Source organism: Micropterus dolomieu, linkage group LG22 (genome assembly GCF_021292245.1).
Source record: "Micropterus dolomieu isolate WLL.071019.BEF.003 ecotype Adirondacks linkage group LG22, ASM2129224v1, whole genome shotgun sequence".
Lineage (NCBI taxonomy): Eukaryota > Metazoa > Chordata > Actinopteri > Centrarchiformes > Centrarchidae > Micropterus > Micropterus dolomieu.
The window spans coordinates 31,438,470-31,455,423 of NC_060171.1; the positions used below are offsets into that span (position 1 = coordinate 31,438,470).

Genomic DNA, 16,954 nt, shown 5'->3' on the forward strand with positions numbered 1-16,954 from the left:
GACAGGTGTGTGGCTTTCCTAATCAAGTCCAATCAGTATAATCAAACACAGCTGGACTCAAATGAAGGTGTAGAACCATCTCAAGGATGATCAGAAGAAATAGACAGCACCTGAGTTAAATATGAGTGTCACGGCAAAGGGTCTGAATACTTATGACCATGTGATATTTCAGTTTTTCTTTTTTAATAAATTTGCAAAAATTTCTACATTTCTGTTTTTTTCTGTCAAGATGGGGTGCTGAGTGTACATTACTGAAAAATAAAATGAACTTTTTAGATTTTTGGAAAATGGCTGCAATGAAACAAAGAGTGAAAAATTTAAAGGGGTCTGAATACTTTCCGTACCCACTGTATGTTTGAGGTAAGCACCAAAATTGACTACTTGGCCTTGGAAATAGTAGTTTGACAAAACAATACCAACTCAAAGTACACTACTCGCCTTTTGAGAGTTTTCAATCATGTAACACGGCCCGTTGTCTAGAGAAATAATTGACAAAAAAAAGACAGATACCATGTACATGTCACAAATTCATCTGCATTTGTTTCGGGGTGTTTCTCCCTTCAGTCTCCTCTTAAGGAGGTGAAATGCAGCTCTATTGGATTAAGGTCAGGTGATTGACTTGGCCAGTCTAAAACCTTCCACTTTTTCCCCTGATGCAGTCCTTTGTTTTGTTGGCAGTGTGCTTTGGGTCATTGTCCTGCTGCTTGATAAACTTCCTCCCCATTAGTTTCAATGCATTTCTCTGTAAATTGGCTGACAAAATGTTTCTGTCCACTTCTGAATTCATTCTGCTGCGACCATCATCAGTTCCATCATCAATAAATATTAACGAGCCTGTTCCAGAAGCAGCCATGCACGCCCAAGCCATGACATGACCTCCACCATGCTTCACAGATGAGCTTGTGCTTCGGATCATAAGCAGTTCCTTTCTTTCTCCACACTTAGGCCTTTTCATCACTTTGCTAGAGATTAATCTTGGTCTCATCAGTCCATCAGATTGTGTTGCAGAACTTTTGCGGCTCGTCTCTGTACTTCTTTGCAAATTTCAATCTGGCCTTGCGATTCTTCCTGCTGATGAGTGGTTTGCATCTTGTGGTGTGGCCTCTATATTTCTGCTCTCTGAGTCTTCTTCCAACAGTGGATTGTGCCACCTTCACCCTGCACTGTGGAGGCTGCTGATGTCACTTACTGATGTTTTGGGGGTTTTCTTCACAGCTCTCATGATATTTCTGTTTATGAGGTTTATCCTCTTTAACAGGAAATGCAGTCTTTATAGGTTTGAACCGAGGATGAAAACTTAGACTAGTCATGCAGAGCTATTTAATGTTTGGACAATCAACCTAAAAGGCAACACCTGGGCAACAAGAAACATCTGTCAGTCACATGTTCCAATAGTTTTGCGCACTTGAAAAATGGGTGGGTTCAAACAAAGGGTGGTATGTCCTGAGTTGTTTCACACATCTAGATGTGAATACCAGAAAATCGCTTGTCTCATACTCATCTTTTGCTCTTAAACCCAAATGTCTTCAGTGAACAACAAAAACAAAGGAAGTTGCCTTACCGTTCCAATACTTTTAGAGGGGACTGTATTTAGTGCCAACATCGAAACAGATGAAAGTAACATATAAAATGATATGAATACAATAACAGGTAAACAAAATAATAAAAATTGTAAATAATTGTTTCCAATTCACTATATCCCACTAGGCTCGCTTTATAAATGCTAGTTTTTCCAAATTAATTGAGGAATCAAAGGGTGAGTTGCCAACAGCCTACAGAAAGAAACCTCTACGTCACTAAAAATAATTTCCAGGGGAAAACACACAGCTATGACAGGAAAGTGGAGCCAAACACAACAACAGAGATGAGCTGTTAGCCCTGAAGATGAAAATAAAAACAAGAATTTGCAGATTACTGACTCGCACAACAAAAGTCCAATTGTTTTCCAAGGGAGTTTTGTCCTTCCAGAGGCAGCAGCAGTAAAGCCCTCTTTCTCTGCAGGACCGCCTGAGGGGGAAGAGACATCAGTCTCAGATTCAGGCGCTAAAGGCAACCAGTGACCAGAGGCAGATTTGTGTCATGGTACATTTCATGTCCAACAAGCCCCTGTTATTTTAGATACATAAAATGAACCCTTCTCAACATCGATCTTCAGGCCAACAGCAGAGAATGTCTGCTGCAGGCCTTGTTGGTGGCTCAGTGGCTGCAGACACTTTATCCTTGCTGTCTCGCACCAGCCCTGCCACTCTGCATGACCTGACGGAGCACTGCTCACTGATTCTTAGGAGACTTTTTGGATTTCCCTCTTAAGGTTCAAGCAGTCACATCACCTGGTTGCCTTATGTGACATCACTTTTTTTTTCATTTTGGCAAATAAAGCTACAGTTTTCAATTTTATGTGTCATTTTCAAAAATCCCTTTTTATTAATGACACCTGTGGCTGTCAGAATCCTGTTGTTTGTGCTCACACGCCGAAGGCTTGAGCGAGCATCATCCTGGGCACTGGCCAAACAGTAATGTGACATACGGTAGACTAAACCAGTCATAAAATAATAGGGTAAATAATGAACTAACCTACAGAGAGCTTGAAGAAATGCCATGGGATACATTTCACCAAGTTTCCATTAGCACAACTTAGACAACAATAGCTAGAGCTCAGAAAGTTGCCGGCATTTCCCTTGACACTCGTCAAGGCGATTTTATCCCAGAGTGGAGGGAAATCTGACTGTGTGTGAAGGTCCTCCCTAAGAGTTGGAAGCTGGTATTCAGCTGGAGGGCAGTAGAAGTGAAGGCACAGCTACAGTCTGGGAAGCTCACAGCAAATCGACAATGATGTTATGCAGATGGAAAGACAGTATATAGGGCAGAATTAGGAACAGCAGTGGACAGTGGTTGAAAAAGATGAATTAGGGGACAAGTGCCACAGCTAACAAAGAGTACAGAATCTTAACTTATGATACTGATAATTCCTAAATGTGTAACAAAAAAAGAGCTGCATTTTTACAGCAGTGTGAAAGGACTTCCAGAGACCAAGAGTGGGGTTTGTTTAATGTGGCATACACAGTGAAACCTCCAGCATATTATTCATATATGACAGCACACTACATTGCACCAGATCTGTTGTTCTTACTAAGACACACATACAACTGGTGGAACTATGCATGTGTAGACTGGAGCTGGAACGAAGACACACCGATTCACATACCATTATACAGACAGTAAACAACTCCTGTTGGGACCAGTTCACAGCTGCCTCATGACATGATTATGCGAGAGTCCACCATAGCTAAGCCCGTCTCATCCGACACCGTGATCTACAGTCACGTGGATTAAACAATAAAATAAACTAGTGCACTGCGCGATCAAGCTCAACTATATGACCAGTGAGCAACAGCAAAAACATAGACTAACAAGACATATCTTTTTACTGTACATACTATATACACAACTACTACTGTTTATCTCAGTGGCCAACCGTCTGTCAGGGTTACCACTTGCCACATTGGCATGAACACTTGGCACTTACTCGTAAAACCAAAACTGTTAAGGACTCTATTTTTTTCATTAAAAGGTGGCCTCTTTTTATGACACTGCATCACATAATTTGATGCAAGGTTGTGCGCTGTTGCATGCAGAATATCATAGTGTTCACATGTGACTTACTAACTTTGCCGTTTGCCTGTTAGCTTGTAGCATAGTGGTATCCACAGTTTATGAGGGCATTTTTTCTGAAAACAGCTACTTCCTGATGCTGAAAATGGGGTTGATGAGAATGATGAAACCAAAAGAGTGAAGATGCGGCTATAAAAACCAAAACAATGAGCTAAAAGATGTTCAAATGCTTTGTAAAGCTGAGATGAACTGCCTGAACTACAATCAAATCTGCTCTCATTACACATACTCATAATTGACCCATTGCCAATAACTGATTAGTGGAGTAATTGGCAAGAGTTTGATTTTGTTGTCTCTACTCACATTACATCACATGAAAGTTTGTTCTTTATATATCTTTGTGTCCAAAGATATGTGGATGGATACCATGCTGCTGAAGATAACCAATCATAGCAAAGCAGGTCCACAAAATAATTCCTTGACAGAAATTGAAAAGAAAAAAAAAAAACTAGAAATAACTATGTCTTCTACAAGTTATATCTACAATAGGGCACTGACCCTTCATGCTTCATTCTCCATTACAATTTGGGCATGCTTATTTTCCTGTAGTCCATCCATGCCCGAGAATCCCTATTTTAAGAAGAAGACCTGACAACAAATGTGTCAGACATTTCCTGCATCCCCAAGATGACAACTTTATAAGCCTGCGATTTGTTTCCCCAAGCCTCACTGGAGGAATTTAGCTGTGGGGCAGCACCCAGGAAAGCCTCCCTGTGGTGTCATAATGCCGCCTCAGGGAAATACACGGTGGGATTTAGAAGACAGTGAGTGACAGTGGCAACTTCACTGAGTGTTAGATTCCGTGTTGGACACATCGTGTGTGAAATGTGAACAGGCTCCGTCATACAGCCTGCCGCCGTGAGAAAGACTTCTCCCGCTAACGATAATATAAAGGCAGCTAGGCACACACCGTTTTCAAAACAGCACTTTCCAAAGACACACACACACACGTCCGTACACACTTCGTGCTTATTGGATGAGACAAGTATATGCATGAGTGTCTGAATTAGCAGCTTGCACTTTACTGCATTTGGGATTTGGAAGAGAGTGTGTGTGTGTGTGTGTGTGTGTGTGTGTGTGTGTGTGTGTGTGTGTGTGTGTGTGTGTGTGTGTGTGTGTGTGTGTGTGTGTGTGTGTGTGTGTGTGTGTGTGTGTGTGTGTGTGTTTTATGTCTCATGTGTCTGTGTACATGAGTTGCGTTCACATTTCAGTCTGCACATGTATGTCAGGTCAAACCCACAAACCACTGCACAAAGTCTCTGTGGTGAGGGTTAAGTCCATTATGAATTTCCTGACAGGGTGGATATTGACTGCCATGTAAGCACAGCCCCTTTAACGAAGCACCGTGCTTGCAGCTCTCACAGGACCATCAAAGAACAAGGAAGCCTGCATTTCTACTATGCATTTCTAAAGTACCCGCACGTATGGACCCGATATAGGTTTAACATGGATGACTAAAAAGCGATTTTAAAAAGGCAGGACGGGAAGTGTATTCTGCACTAACTAAACACTTTTTAGTTAGCCAAGTTTAAACTGCAGAAGTTTCTGATGACTCATATAATGTGTTTTAGAGAAATACATTCCTGACAAGTGAAAATGAGATGAAATTGTCTTTGAATTTCTTTACTGCAGAAACAGACCATGGACTGAATCTGTCAAACTACAGTCAGTCTGTCACAGATGTTTAGGACCTTTGACCACTTCTGTCAGAAGAGTCTGAGAGGAGATTCTGAGTATATGACCGAGAGAGAAGCTACACAAATGTGGGATTTAAATCGTGCTGAAGTATTTCATGTTTTTTTACAAGAGAAAAGGCTTCAAGGATGAGGACTGTATTCTCTTTGGACTTATCCCGGGACAGGATCCATCTGATCATCTCGGTTTTATATCCTCAAGAAGTCTTTTTTCCCACAACAGGTTTGTGGAAGAGTCACCATCATCAGAGTCGTCTCATTTTCAGGCCAATATAGTAATTCTGACTTACTATTCCGAACAAACTAACTCCTGCTGCCAAAAACCATAACTAACCCAAATCTAAACATGCTAGCTAACTAGTCAGTTAGCTAGCTAGGCAGATTTGTGTGATAAGTTATTACTTTTATGAAATAAAACCAGACATTAGAAAGGGAATAAATAAACTCCAATAAATCACAATGATGAAATAACCAGCGTTTTTTCCTGGAAATAGTGGCAAATAGCTGACAGTTTCCAACAGGTTTTAAGCTGCTCCTTAATTTTATTGATTAGTTCAGCAATTACATATGACAGTTTTACATTACTGAACTGACTCTGACTAAACAGAAAAACACCTTTGTTCTAACACATTGAGCAGGTGTGACCAACCAAGCAGGAAGGATGAATGTGGATTTTGGCAGCTTTTAACACAACCTGATGATGTTAACTTGCAGGTGCACACTTGCTGGAGCGGGCAAAATTAACTTTTAAGCATTTTATCTCAACAAATCTGGCTGGACTTCTGTTGCCTGAAATGGGCAGTGCCAGCTACATCCACAAAGCTGTATATATGTTTTTTACAAAGATAATCTTTGTGGAGAGGTACAAAATGTATCTACAGAGCCAAAATACCAAGAGGTGGATAGTGTGGCTCCTACTGATAAGTTTCTAAAAATGTTATATCCAAGAACAAATCTTACAACCCCAAAACTTTGGCACTACTCTTTGTGTTTGTGCATAAATAAATACAATTAAAGATACAAAAAGAAAACCATACAAAGATATACTGTTGAAATACTTACTGATATTGGCCCAAAATAAAAAGACAACGACTTTTCTTAATATTAAATGAAAGTTTATCCAAAATAATCTCTGGTGTTCCCATTTAAATTGATAATGTCTGATGTGTTTGCGTGAGATGCCTTCTGTGAAAGACATCACATTTTTAAAAGGACATTTAGCTGCTGAGACCTCAAACCCACTTCCACACATCGTTACAGTCTAGGAAGTTTCATGTCAACAAGTGCTGCAACAGTTCTGAGCCATGTCCCTGGAAAATCAACCTGCACAGAGTCAACACAGCTGCTTTCTAGTCTGGTTTCAGTGCAGCAGAGACAACTTCCTGTCTGATTCCATCTTGGCTTTAAGTCTTGTATTTCTTGCTTTGGGAGGAAAACTTTATGTGCAGCACAGCACTGTATGGGTTGGTTATGAGTAATAACCGTAGTCATCCAGGTAGGCTTCCTGGCTGATGAAAGTGATACCGATGTGTCAGTCTGATATATATATATATCTGTGGACCTTTGCTGACCAGCATCTATTACATTACTCAGTCTGATGCATGTAAAATGTGCATAGCTGTGTATTTACTGCTGTATCACACTGCAAGTAGTTTTATATTTGACTGTGTTTGCTATAAATTGATTCTGTGAGACTGTAGGTCTGCAGCTCTGAAATTACAACCAAGTTTCAAATGTCACTAAAAGGTCATCCATCAAACTGGGTAGTTACCTTTGGCTTGTTCTATATATCCCTATTGGCCGCCGTTCATGCTATACATTGAGTCAATAAAATAAAAGCAAAACAATAACCTTTTGTTTTTTGTCTGAACTGAGCCTCCCATTCAGAGCGCCCTTCCCTGTGTATCACCCCATAAAGCTCTACCGATCAAATCATTTGGAGGTGGTTAAGGTAGGGCGAGGGCTATGATTACAGTCTAGTACCAATCTTAAGACTGAGGCAGGGGTTTCTTGCAGCCGGGCAGAAACATACAGAATCCAGCTATATGGGCAGGGCTCTTAATCATTTTCTATGACAAAAAAAAAATGGATAGCCAGCGGTTAAAGTAAGCAGGCAGTGCGGAGGGCAAAGCTGAAATAAATGAACTGTGACCTGGAAGAGATGGGGAAAAAAATGTGCTTTTAGGTTTTGAAAGATCATGTCCTATCAACCCCTCGTATGCCTCACAGTGGTTTGGTCTGCTGCCTACCTTTTTAATGCACTAAGCAGCTTTATTTCTAAGAAGACAAATCTAGTGAGTTATTCAGACCATCAGGGAGAAAGTGAGGAACATACAAAAGTCTATTATATTGTAGGCTAATCTATTCCCCACCATACTGCTTAGAGTAATCTCAATCAGCATCTGTCGCTATCCTCTCGCGTTGTGCGCACGCAGGCAGGAGCAAGTTAATACGGTTACAGGGATGCTGCTTGTATCTGTTGGTCTGAAACTTTGCGACCGCACAGGACCCCCCACATATACAGATTTTTTCAAGGTCATCAATTGGGCAGGTGAGGTAAGAAGTTAATTTTGGATCCTGCCTCACAAATTTCCGACATCAAGTGACAGGACTGAGGTCCTCTGAAACACTACTTAATAATCTGCACACTGCTGTCAAACACAAGAGCAATGCAACCACATGCAGGAGGTGCAACAAAGTCATGGAGCTTTAATCTGAAGAAAGTAACACATCTGGAATTGTATTAGCGCCACACCTCCTCCATCTCAAATAGGATGAAAACAAGAATACAGAACATGCACCTTTCCTTTGAATTTCAGTGGTGTGAGAACGAGGGAGGGAAGGGCTTTAACATTCACAGCAACAGAAGCCACTCTTGATTTGATATGTAACCTCTTTACCTCTAGGGATGATCCAGCAGTTTCCAATGTCCACCTGCATCAGTGTTTTTTCTCCTTCCTTGCTCTTCCTCTAAATTGCATTATTTTGTATTATCCTCAGGCATGTTAGAACGTAACGGGCATGGGAAATCCAGAGCACAGAGCAAGTAAAGCATTGATTTCTCTGTACAAATGTGCCTGTGCACATGTGTGTCATGGCAGGCTTATCCGACTGATGTCAGAATGTTTACAGTGACAGTATTCTTTACGCAACGATACACAGGCTTTATAGGCAAGCAGGTTCATCTGGATCAGATCTCACACCATGATGCCATGCATCTTTGATGACACACCAGACACTCAAGTTACATGGTGATGCGCACACAAACATACACAGACTCAGAAGTCCACCCTCCACCCTGCACACTCCTCCTCTTCAGCACACTGTCAACTTGGATCAACTTTCATTGACTCATAAAGAGACAACTAAAAATAAGACTTGTACTTGGCAAGATAGAAACACACAATGCAGAACACGGATCAAAACACATCATTTACATATGAGGAGACAGATCTTCTGGAGATGAATAAGACTATAACAGACAGTAAGAATTGTGGCCAGGAATCCATTTTGAAATAATTATTTTCACGCTCTTAATCGTGTGCATCTCACATCTAAGCAGCCCTGCAGTGTGGAAACGAATGGCTGTAAACAAATGTGTTAAAATATGCAGTTTCATGACCTGAATCTCCTCCTCGCTGAGCCTCTGCCTGAGCAAAGCCCGCACTGTAACATGGCACCAGCCAGAGGGGACACCTGACACCTTCAGCAGAGCCAGGACTTCTCATTTATGCTAAGCGAACAAAATGGAAAAGCCACCCTAAAACTGAATTTGGAGATGTTGTTAGAAATAAATAGACATTATGACATACATAATAATGAGTCAAATATATAATTTAAACAATAAATTGTGAAATATAAGAAATTATTAAAACTAAACTCAGTATTTTAAAATGTTATTTCATTATTCTCATATACATAATGACTGGTTTTATTGGTGTTAATATTAGAAGATTTTAACTTCAAAATTCCCATTTTTCAAAAGTATTTATTTTATAGTACTGTTTTCCCCCAATGACATTTCTATTGCATATACTACATAATGTCACTCTTCATGACAATGGTGCTGTCACCAGTCCCCACCCTCCCACCATTCAGCCAATCACATGCCCTCAGTCTTTCTCAGCAAGCTCAACAACTGCTAACAAATTATGCCAGCTAGCTAATGTTAGCTAGAACAACACCACCACCAAACTACCGTATTTTCCCAACTACAAGACAATATTTTCTTCTGTGTCCAATTATATTACGTATATACAGAAGATATTCAGTGTAACGTAAGCTACTACAGAAGGTCATTTGCAGCGTTAATGGTGCCACACTAACTAAACACTTTTTCGTTAGCCAAGTTTAAACTGCAGAAGTTTCTGATGACTCATATAACGTGTTTTAGAGAAATACATTCCTGACAAGTGAAAATGAGATGAAATTGTCTTTGAATTTCTTTACTGCAGAAACAGACCATGGACTGAATCTGTCAAACTACAGTCAGTCTGTCACAGATGTTTAGGACCTCTGACCACTTCTGTCAGAAGAGTCTGAGAGGAGATTCTGAGTATATGACCGAGAGAGAAGCTACACAAATGTGGGATTTAAATCGTGCTGAAGTATTTCATGTTTTTTTACAAGAGAAAAGGCTTCAAGGATGAGGACTGTATTCTCTTTGGACTTATCCCGGGACAGGATCCATCTGATCATCTCGGTTTTATATCCTCAAGAAGTCCTTTTTTCCAAAAACAGGTTTGTGGAAGAGTCACCATCATCAGAGTCGTCACATTTTCAGGCCAATATAGTAATTCTGACTTACTATTACGAACAAACTAACTCCTGCTGCCAAAAACACAAAAACCATAACTAACCCAACTCTAAACGTGCTAGCTAACGAGTCAGTTAGCTAGCTAGGCAGATTTGTGTGATAAGTTATTACTTTTATGAAAGACATTAGAAAGGGAATAAATAAACTCCAATAAACCACAATGATGAAATAATGTTTCATAAAGAGGAGTTGAGTTTAAATAATTATATGTCTGACTATGTATTCTTATGAGTAATCATTTTATTTACTTAATACTGAACACATCACACTTCTTCATGCTCATTCTTTGGCGGACACTTCACAATTAGAGTCTGAGGTCATGAAGTGACACAACACAGAGCTGTTTGAATTGCATTGCAAAGTACAGGAACATTTAGTGCTTGAGAATATTAGTAATTTGCTCATATAACAATCATTGAGATATTAGAAACCTGCTGAGTCCGCCTCCAGTTCAATGCCAGTGAATGAATTTATTTATTTCTTTAAATCCAAGTGCACTTCATATTTTCTCTGCTGCCTACCTAACGTTGTATTATCCTCATTGAAACCTGCAAGTTGGTTCCCCAGTCTGGTCTTTTTGTATCAGTGACAAAGCATAAACACATAAACACATCAGCCCCTAGCCGATAATGTAATCTGGCACCGGCTCCAAGGACTGAGCAGAGTAAAGGAGAGGAGTGAGCCAAGCACTCCGGCGGCTAAATTTACTCACCCGCTGCAACCCCGGAGCCTATGCAGATTCTATTAGCACTTTTGAACAGTTCAGTACATCATCAGTCTGCCATTCTCCATGTTAACGATGAGTGTGCTTTTTATCATACCAACATCTCTCAGCACAAATAGGAGCTGCACTTTGAACAGTTTAGGGTCTGAAGTGCGCAGCATTAGAAAATACTGATGTTAGTCGTAATCAGCATACAGGTGTGCGTCATTGGCCTCGTCTACCACAGTAAACATGACAATATTTATATTCATCTTTTCCCACTTGCACCCAGAGTGGAAAAAGGATTGCCCCCTGTTGTGTACTGACACTGTGACCTAACAGCTGGCTTTGTTCACATTTGGATTTATTGTGGATTTTACTCCGCCTTATTACCTAAGCAACTGATACAATAGTATAAAGAATGCAGGTACTTGGAGTGTCTGAAAGCATTAACTGGTTGGCTCAACTACCACATGTGAACATCCTAGCTTGAATTGATTATTTTCCATCTTAAAAGCTGGGCACATACAGAAATCTAAATTAATTACGACCAGAGGTTTAATTTAAGTACATGAAAGGCAAATATCATTCACAGCCAGGCTGCTGTCTGCTTGATGAATGAAATGTTCATTCATTTGCATATATTAAAACACACTTTGCATCAAATTACTGCTGAAGCATTACTTGTTGAATTCTGTCAAGCATCAGCGCCGGATTAGTAGTGATCCTCCATCTGAAGTCTGAGATTGAATGTCTTCTGAAACTGTTTGGACATGGACTACTGACGGAAAGGAAAAAAAATGGCACACAAAATAAGGTATATTTCAAGGTTAATGTCTTGAATAACTTTGTAGTTTAAAGAAAATGCACAAATCCCAGGAACTGTATGTAATAGGTAAGTGCCAGCAGCTATGCATCTCTGCATTTGAAATTATGTTTTCCATCTTAACTGTATTAATTCAGCTTCTCTGATTAGCAGCACATCCTCAACACGCTCATCTGAAAATTAATCCTGGATCAACAGTCTTCCTCTGAGATGTTTGATAAATTATGGCTCTCATCTTTCCAAGGCACGGCGTTCTCTAGCTGTCTATCGGCATTGTAGAAGAGCTTCCGCCGAAGAGCGCTTCAGTGTTAATCATCTCGGCGCTGCGACAGAGTGCATAATTCTCCAGAATCCTATGTTCAGTTAGTGAGTGCTGTACTGTCCCATATAGCTGAGGACAAAGCAAGAGTTTGTCCCACTTCTTAATGTGAGTTCACTCACTGATGTACAGCTCCGAGGCGGATAATTAAAACATGGGGGACCCAGGGGGAATACTATTTGTACTGTGTGTGTGTGTATCTCTGGAACATTTTATCAATGAACAAAACCTCCCTCTCCCATTGATAGTAAACAGACTAACACGAGTGCACATCTGGTGTCTGGAGGAAGATGTTTGCAAATTCTGACTGACATGAAAAAGTGTGTCCAGCTCTGAATAGTGGTGTTAGACGAATGACCTAATCTGATTTCTGAATTTAGGTTGGACTTCAGAGATGACCAGAGAGGGCTATAAATGAGGCGATGATGCAAATGCAAATAGTACCTTAAAATGGGACACGGACTGTCAATGGATTTGATGCTCTACTCACTTTAGACATGACTCAAAATCCTAATTTATCATTATGATGAACTAATTATCACAGTAACTAAACAACAGTCCCCAAATACAACACGAGCCAGCAATGCTCCTACAGGAACTCATAATGTGTGGACAGTATGGAAACTTTTGTCACTTTCTGAATCATAAAGTGGTCCTCTTTTGTCCTGTAAATACTTAATGATACTGATTAATGAAGTAGCCCATGAACAGGAAATTAATCTGCAACTATTTTGATAGTCAATTAATCAGCAACTGATTTAGCAACGCTCTCCGACCTCGTGAGACTCATATTGGACCGTTTAAAAAAAAAAAAAAAGATCGAAATCAATGCAGCAGAACCAGAGATATCATCTGTTTCATTCCACTCATTCTTCTTCTGAAGTATGACTTATTCTGTCAAAACCTGGCGCCTGTTTTACCCACAATGCAACTCAACCACCGACAGCTCGGTTAAAAATACGGGTGTTTTATGCTTGTGGCAGCTAGGCTGGGCTGCAGAGGTCTAGTCAGCTACATTTTTTCCCCCCCCACACCCCCAGAAAATGAGATCCTCACTTTCAAACTTGTCTTCAGCTCCAGCCGACTCTGACTTGAGGCAGTTTATCAGATTTCACTCAGCTCCCTCTGGAGGCACAAAAGGCTTTATACAACTTGCTTCATCCATAGATGGATAAAATTGTTAAAGTTTATCTTTAAGCAAAACTGCCAAAGGTTCTCTGGTTCCATGAATACCAGCTGGCTTTCATAGTCCTCTGTGATATTAAACAAAACATCTTTTGGCGTTCAAAATATTGTTAGTTGCAGCTCGAATACAGTATGTTCCACTGGGAAATATGACTTAAAGCATCTTTAATGTTATAAAGCAATATATGAAGTCCCCCTCCACTCAGTGTTTGTTTCACTCTGCAGAAGGCTGTATGTACAAATCTGGATACTAGAAGACTGTTTTCACATGCATCTGCTGAAGGGGGAAAGTTTCTCTGTGATCACATTAAATCGGAGTTTAAGAAATGGACTAAGACTTGTCACATCACAACTAGTCTGGAGGCAAAGTGTGGTCCATTATGCAACTTACACATGCACTGAGAATGGACTTTATTGTGAAGTAGGAGACATCTTGTGTCCAGCTTAAAGTTTAGAAATTAACAATATTTTCATATTCATAGACATTCAACTTACAGTGATATAAAACTGAGGAAAACAGCAGAAAGTCACATTGAAGAAGCTCGAAGCCCTTAATATTTGGAGTGTTTGCAATCTCTTTAAAGATGAATGCTTATAGAAATATTTGTCAGTTGATTTTTGTAGGTCGAATAATTAATGGACTAATTTTTCAGTACAAGAAAAAAAAAACTGTTATATGTATACCTAATAAGATAAATGTGTTGGCGATGTACACTGAGTAATTATAAACTAAACTGGATCATACTTTTCTCTGGAGGCTGGTTCAGACAGACCATTTCAGTAATAATCTGCTGCTTTTGACACGTGATGACTTTAGAGAAAAACTTTCACCAGAACATCACCACGCTGCGCTGACCTTTGATGTGCTCGTTGACAACGCTCTCCAGCCGGTCCAGCCTCTCGATAATCCTCAGGGTTTCCCCTTTACTGTCCTCCTCCAACTTTCTCTCCGCTTCGCCGCCGCTCTCCGCAACTTTTGGCCCGTTGGCCACATAGTTGGTGATCCAGCCGACATACAGAAGACACACGATGTTGGTCATGCCGCTCAGGATCACACATGTCGACACCAAAGTTTTAGTTCTCCTTGAGCACAGCATCGCGACATCCCTCCATGGGCTTCTTGTTTCTGACGCGCGCAGGTAGGTGGATTGAGGAGAAGACGCACTCGAGAAATGTGTCCAAATGTGACTACAGCGATGCGATGCTGTGGAGTCAGTCCGCTTCTGCGCTCTGAGGTCCCGGCTGAGGCATTGCTAAATCCTCTGGAGGCTTTAAGCGCTTTACCCTGCCTTTATAGTAATATTTCTGCTAATAATACTGGGAAGGAGAGCACCCGCCGAGCAGCCGGCGAATCAACCTGCGCTCAGCAGCTGCAAATCTGTCAGACGCAGCGCTCCAACCCCCCACTCCCCCCAGCCCAATAGGAGGGGAGGAGGCGGGGTCTGCTCGCAGCTAGAGTACACAGAGGGGGGAGGGGGCAATGTGAGGAAGCTGAACTGCATCGGCCCAGACTCTGACGGATAGGTCCGCTGAGGTAATTGAAATGAAACAGGTGCGTTTATGTAAAGACTGGACTGTCGTGTGCCTCGTGTGCGCGTAATGTGTGTATGTGATGCTTAAACAACTTGTGCAGGTGTACAGGTTTGTGTGTGGTGTGAAGGTGTGTACAGCAGATGTTCAGCACCTGTAAGGGACTGTAGGAAAATTATTATAGGATCCTTGATCCTTTTGCTTTTGGCCTGCGGGAGTCTTATCTGATTACGAGAGAAATGGGTCCAAGTTTCATAGGATAGTCTATCCGAGTCACAACAGGAGGCTAGTCTAACATCTGGCCAAGGGACAACAGTTGAAAATTAGCCTTTTGACTTACTAACACAGGCACATTGATGAAGATTAATGAGCATCATACCTGTTAAAAATAAATAGAATAAAATATAATAATAAACAAACAAAAACATAAAGATACATATCTTAACAACAGCAAAGTCAGAAAGTAGGAAAACTTAAAAACCTAAACATCAAAAAAGTAGGCTAGCCTTTTTCCCAACACATCATCTTAGCAACTGGAGTTTGTTTGTTTGTGTTTAAAATGAGTTTTCCTGAAATCCTACAGTAGGTATTTGTTTTCATATGGAACAACTCATAACACCACATTTAAAATTTTAAAGCACATTTTTTAACCTTCACTTGTGGGCCATTCTAGTCCATTTCTTTTATTAGGCTACAACATCATCCAATTCCAAATGTTATTTTGATATCTGTAATCATGGTTAGGGCAACAAAAATTGCCTCCCCTCAGCAGCATCAGACCTGTGCCAGGTGTGCTTTTGCTTGTCATAGCAACTTTATTCATTTAGTAGCTTTTGGTTCAAAAATACCAGGAGTACCTGGAGTGCTCAGTAAACAGGACGCACATTTTGTTATATTTGCCATAACGATGCCGTTAGCTAAGACCGCTTCTACTGTACACTCTGGGAAAATTATTGTTCCATTAATATTTTAAGGATTATATAGGAGGACACTATCTTAAATTCTTAATGAGGTAAAGGAGCTGAAAGGATGCAAGACAGACATCGAGCAGGCCTCTTTCTGCTGGACTAGTAAGTGATATTAGCTGGCTTGCTTTGTCTTGTGTTGCTTAATGTTTGGCTGTGGTAGCAAAGTTGCTGACTTGCTAGTTTTTGAAGTAATGCTGTTCATATGTATGACAACGGTGTATGAGTGAATTGCACTTTGGGTAGGGTCCAAAGAAAAAATGAATAAAGCTGGGGAGGGTGTAGCTTTATTAAAAAGTGAAAAGTTTCAAACCCCCCTCCACACCCTAAGAATTTGGTTCAGTACTTAAGTGTGTGTGTGTGCGTGTGTGCGCACACACATGTGTGTTTATACTTTACAGGGTAGCGATGGGGCAGTGGATAAGACACATGCCTTTGGTGTGGGAGACCTTGGTTCAATTCCCCACTGTAACACATACACCATTGTGTCCCTGAGTAAGACACTTAAATGTCCTCTGACATAAATAGCAATTGTAAGTTGCTTTGAAAAAAAAAAGGCTGCTAAATGATACAGTAAATAAGAGGTATGTGTCCATGACTTTGCTGCTAGCAGGTGGTTTGTCCAACAGCCTCTCATATGCATCACTTCCCCGCCTCTTTGACTTCTTATGAACACACACACATTCACACACCTCTGATCGCTGGCCACCTAGGGTGCCTACCTGAGAGCTAAAGTAACTTCAGAGCTTCGCACCACCAACAGATGGATCTTGCAGTTAGAGCCTCTAGGCTGCCGCTTTCATCTTTGTCTTTCATCCACTACCTCGCCATTCACACACACACACACAGACACAGATACACACGTACACACACGTGGCACAGAATCGAAAACTCTCCGTTCACCCAAGAGCACTCTGGCAGATACAGCCGACTCGCCCAGGGTATAAATAATGCATTAGATCTGAAATATTAAGGCTCTCTGCTCTGTACTGCTTTCAATCTGGTCTGACTGACTGTCTGTCCATCTGTCAGTCTGTCTGTATCACTTCCATCTTTCTTCTCTCTCTTTTTGGTCAAGAAAGGAGACAAAATGTTGCTCCACAAGTGTTGAATATGTAAATAAGCAGGTGTTTGCTAACAAGTTCAGCATATACAGTGTAAGTTAGAGGAGATGATGTGCCCCCAAGTGGCAAAGAAAAGTTTTTGCAGGTTTAAACCTTCTTCTTCTTCTTCTTCTTCTTCTT

The 16,954-nt window shown here is 40.7% G+C and overlaps 1 protein-coding gene across 6 annotated transcripts in view; it reads right to left on the minus strand.

Annotated features, from left to right (window-relative positions):
• galnt18a (UDP-N-acetyl-alpha-D-galactosamine:polypeptide N-acetylgalactosaminyltransferase 18a) overlaps window positions 1–14,600 on the minus strand; it is a 172,106-nt gene extending 157,506 nt beyond the window's left edge. For all 6 annotated transcript variants that reach the window (XM_046038108.1, XM_046038107.1, XM_046038106.1 and 3 more), the window contains exon 1: window positions 14,072–14,600. In XM_046038108.1, coding sequence (XP_045894064.1) covers window positions 14,072–14,312 — 241 coding nt within the window. In that variant the 5' untranslated portion in view covers window positions 14,313–14,600. The remainder of the gene's footprint in view (window positions 1–14,071) is intronic.
• Window positions 14,601–16,954: the final 2,354 nt, after the last annotated feature.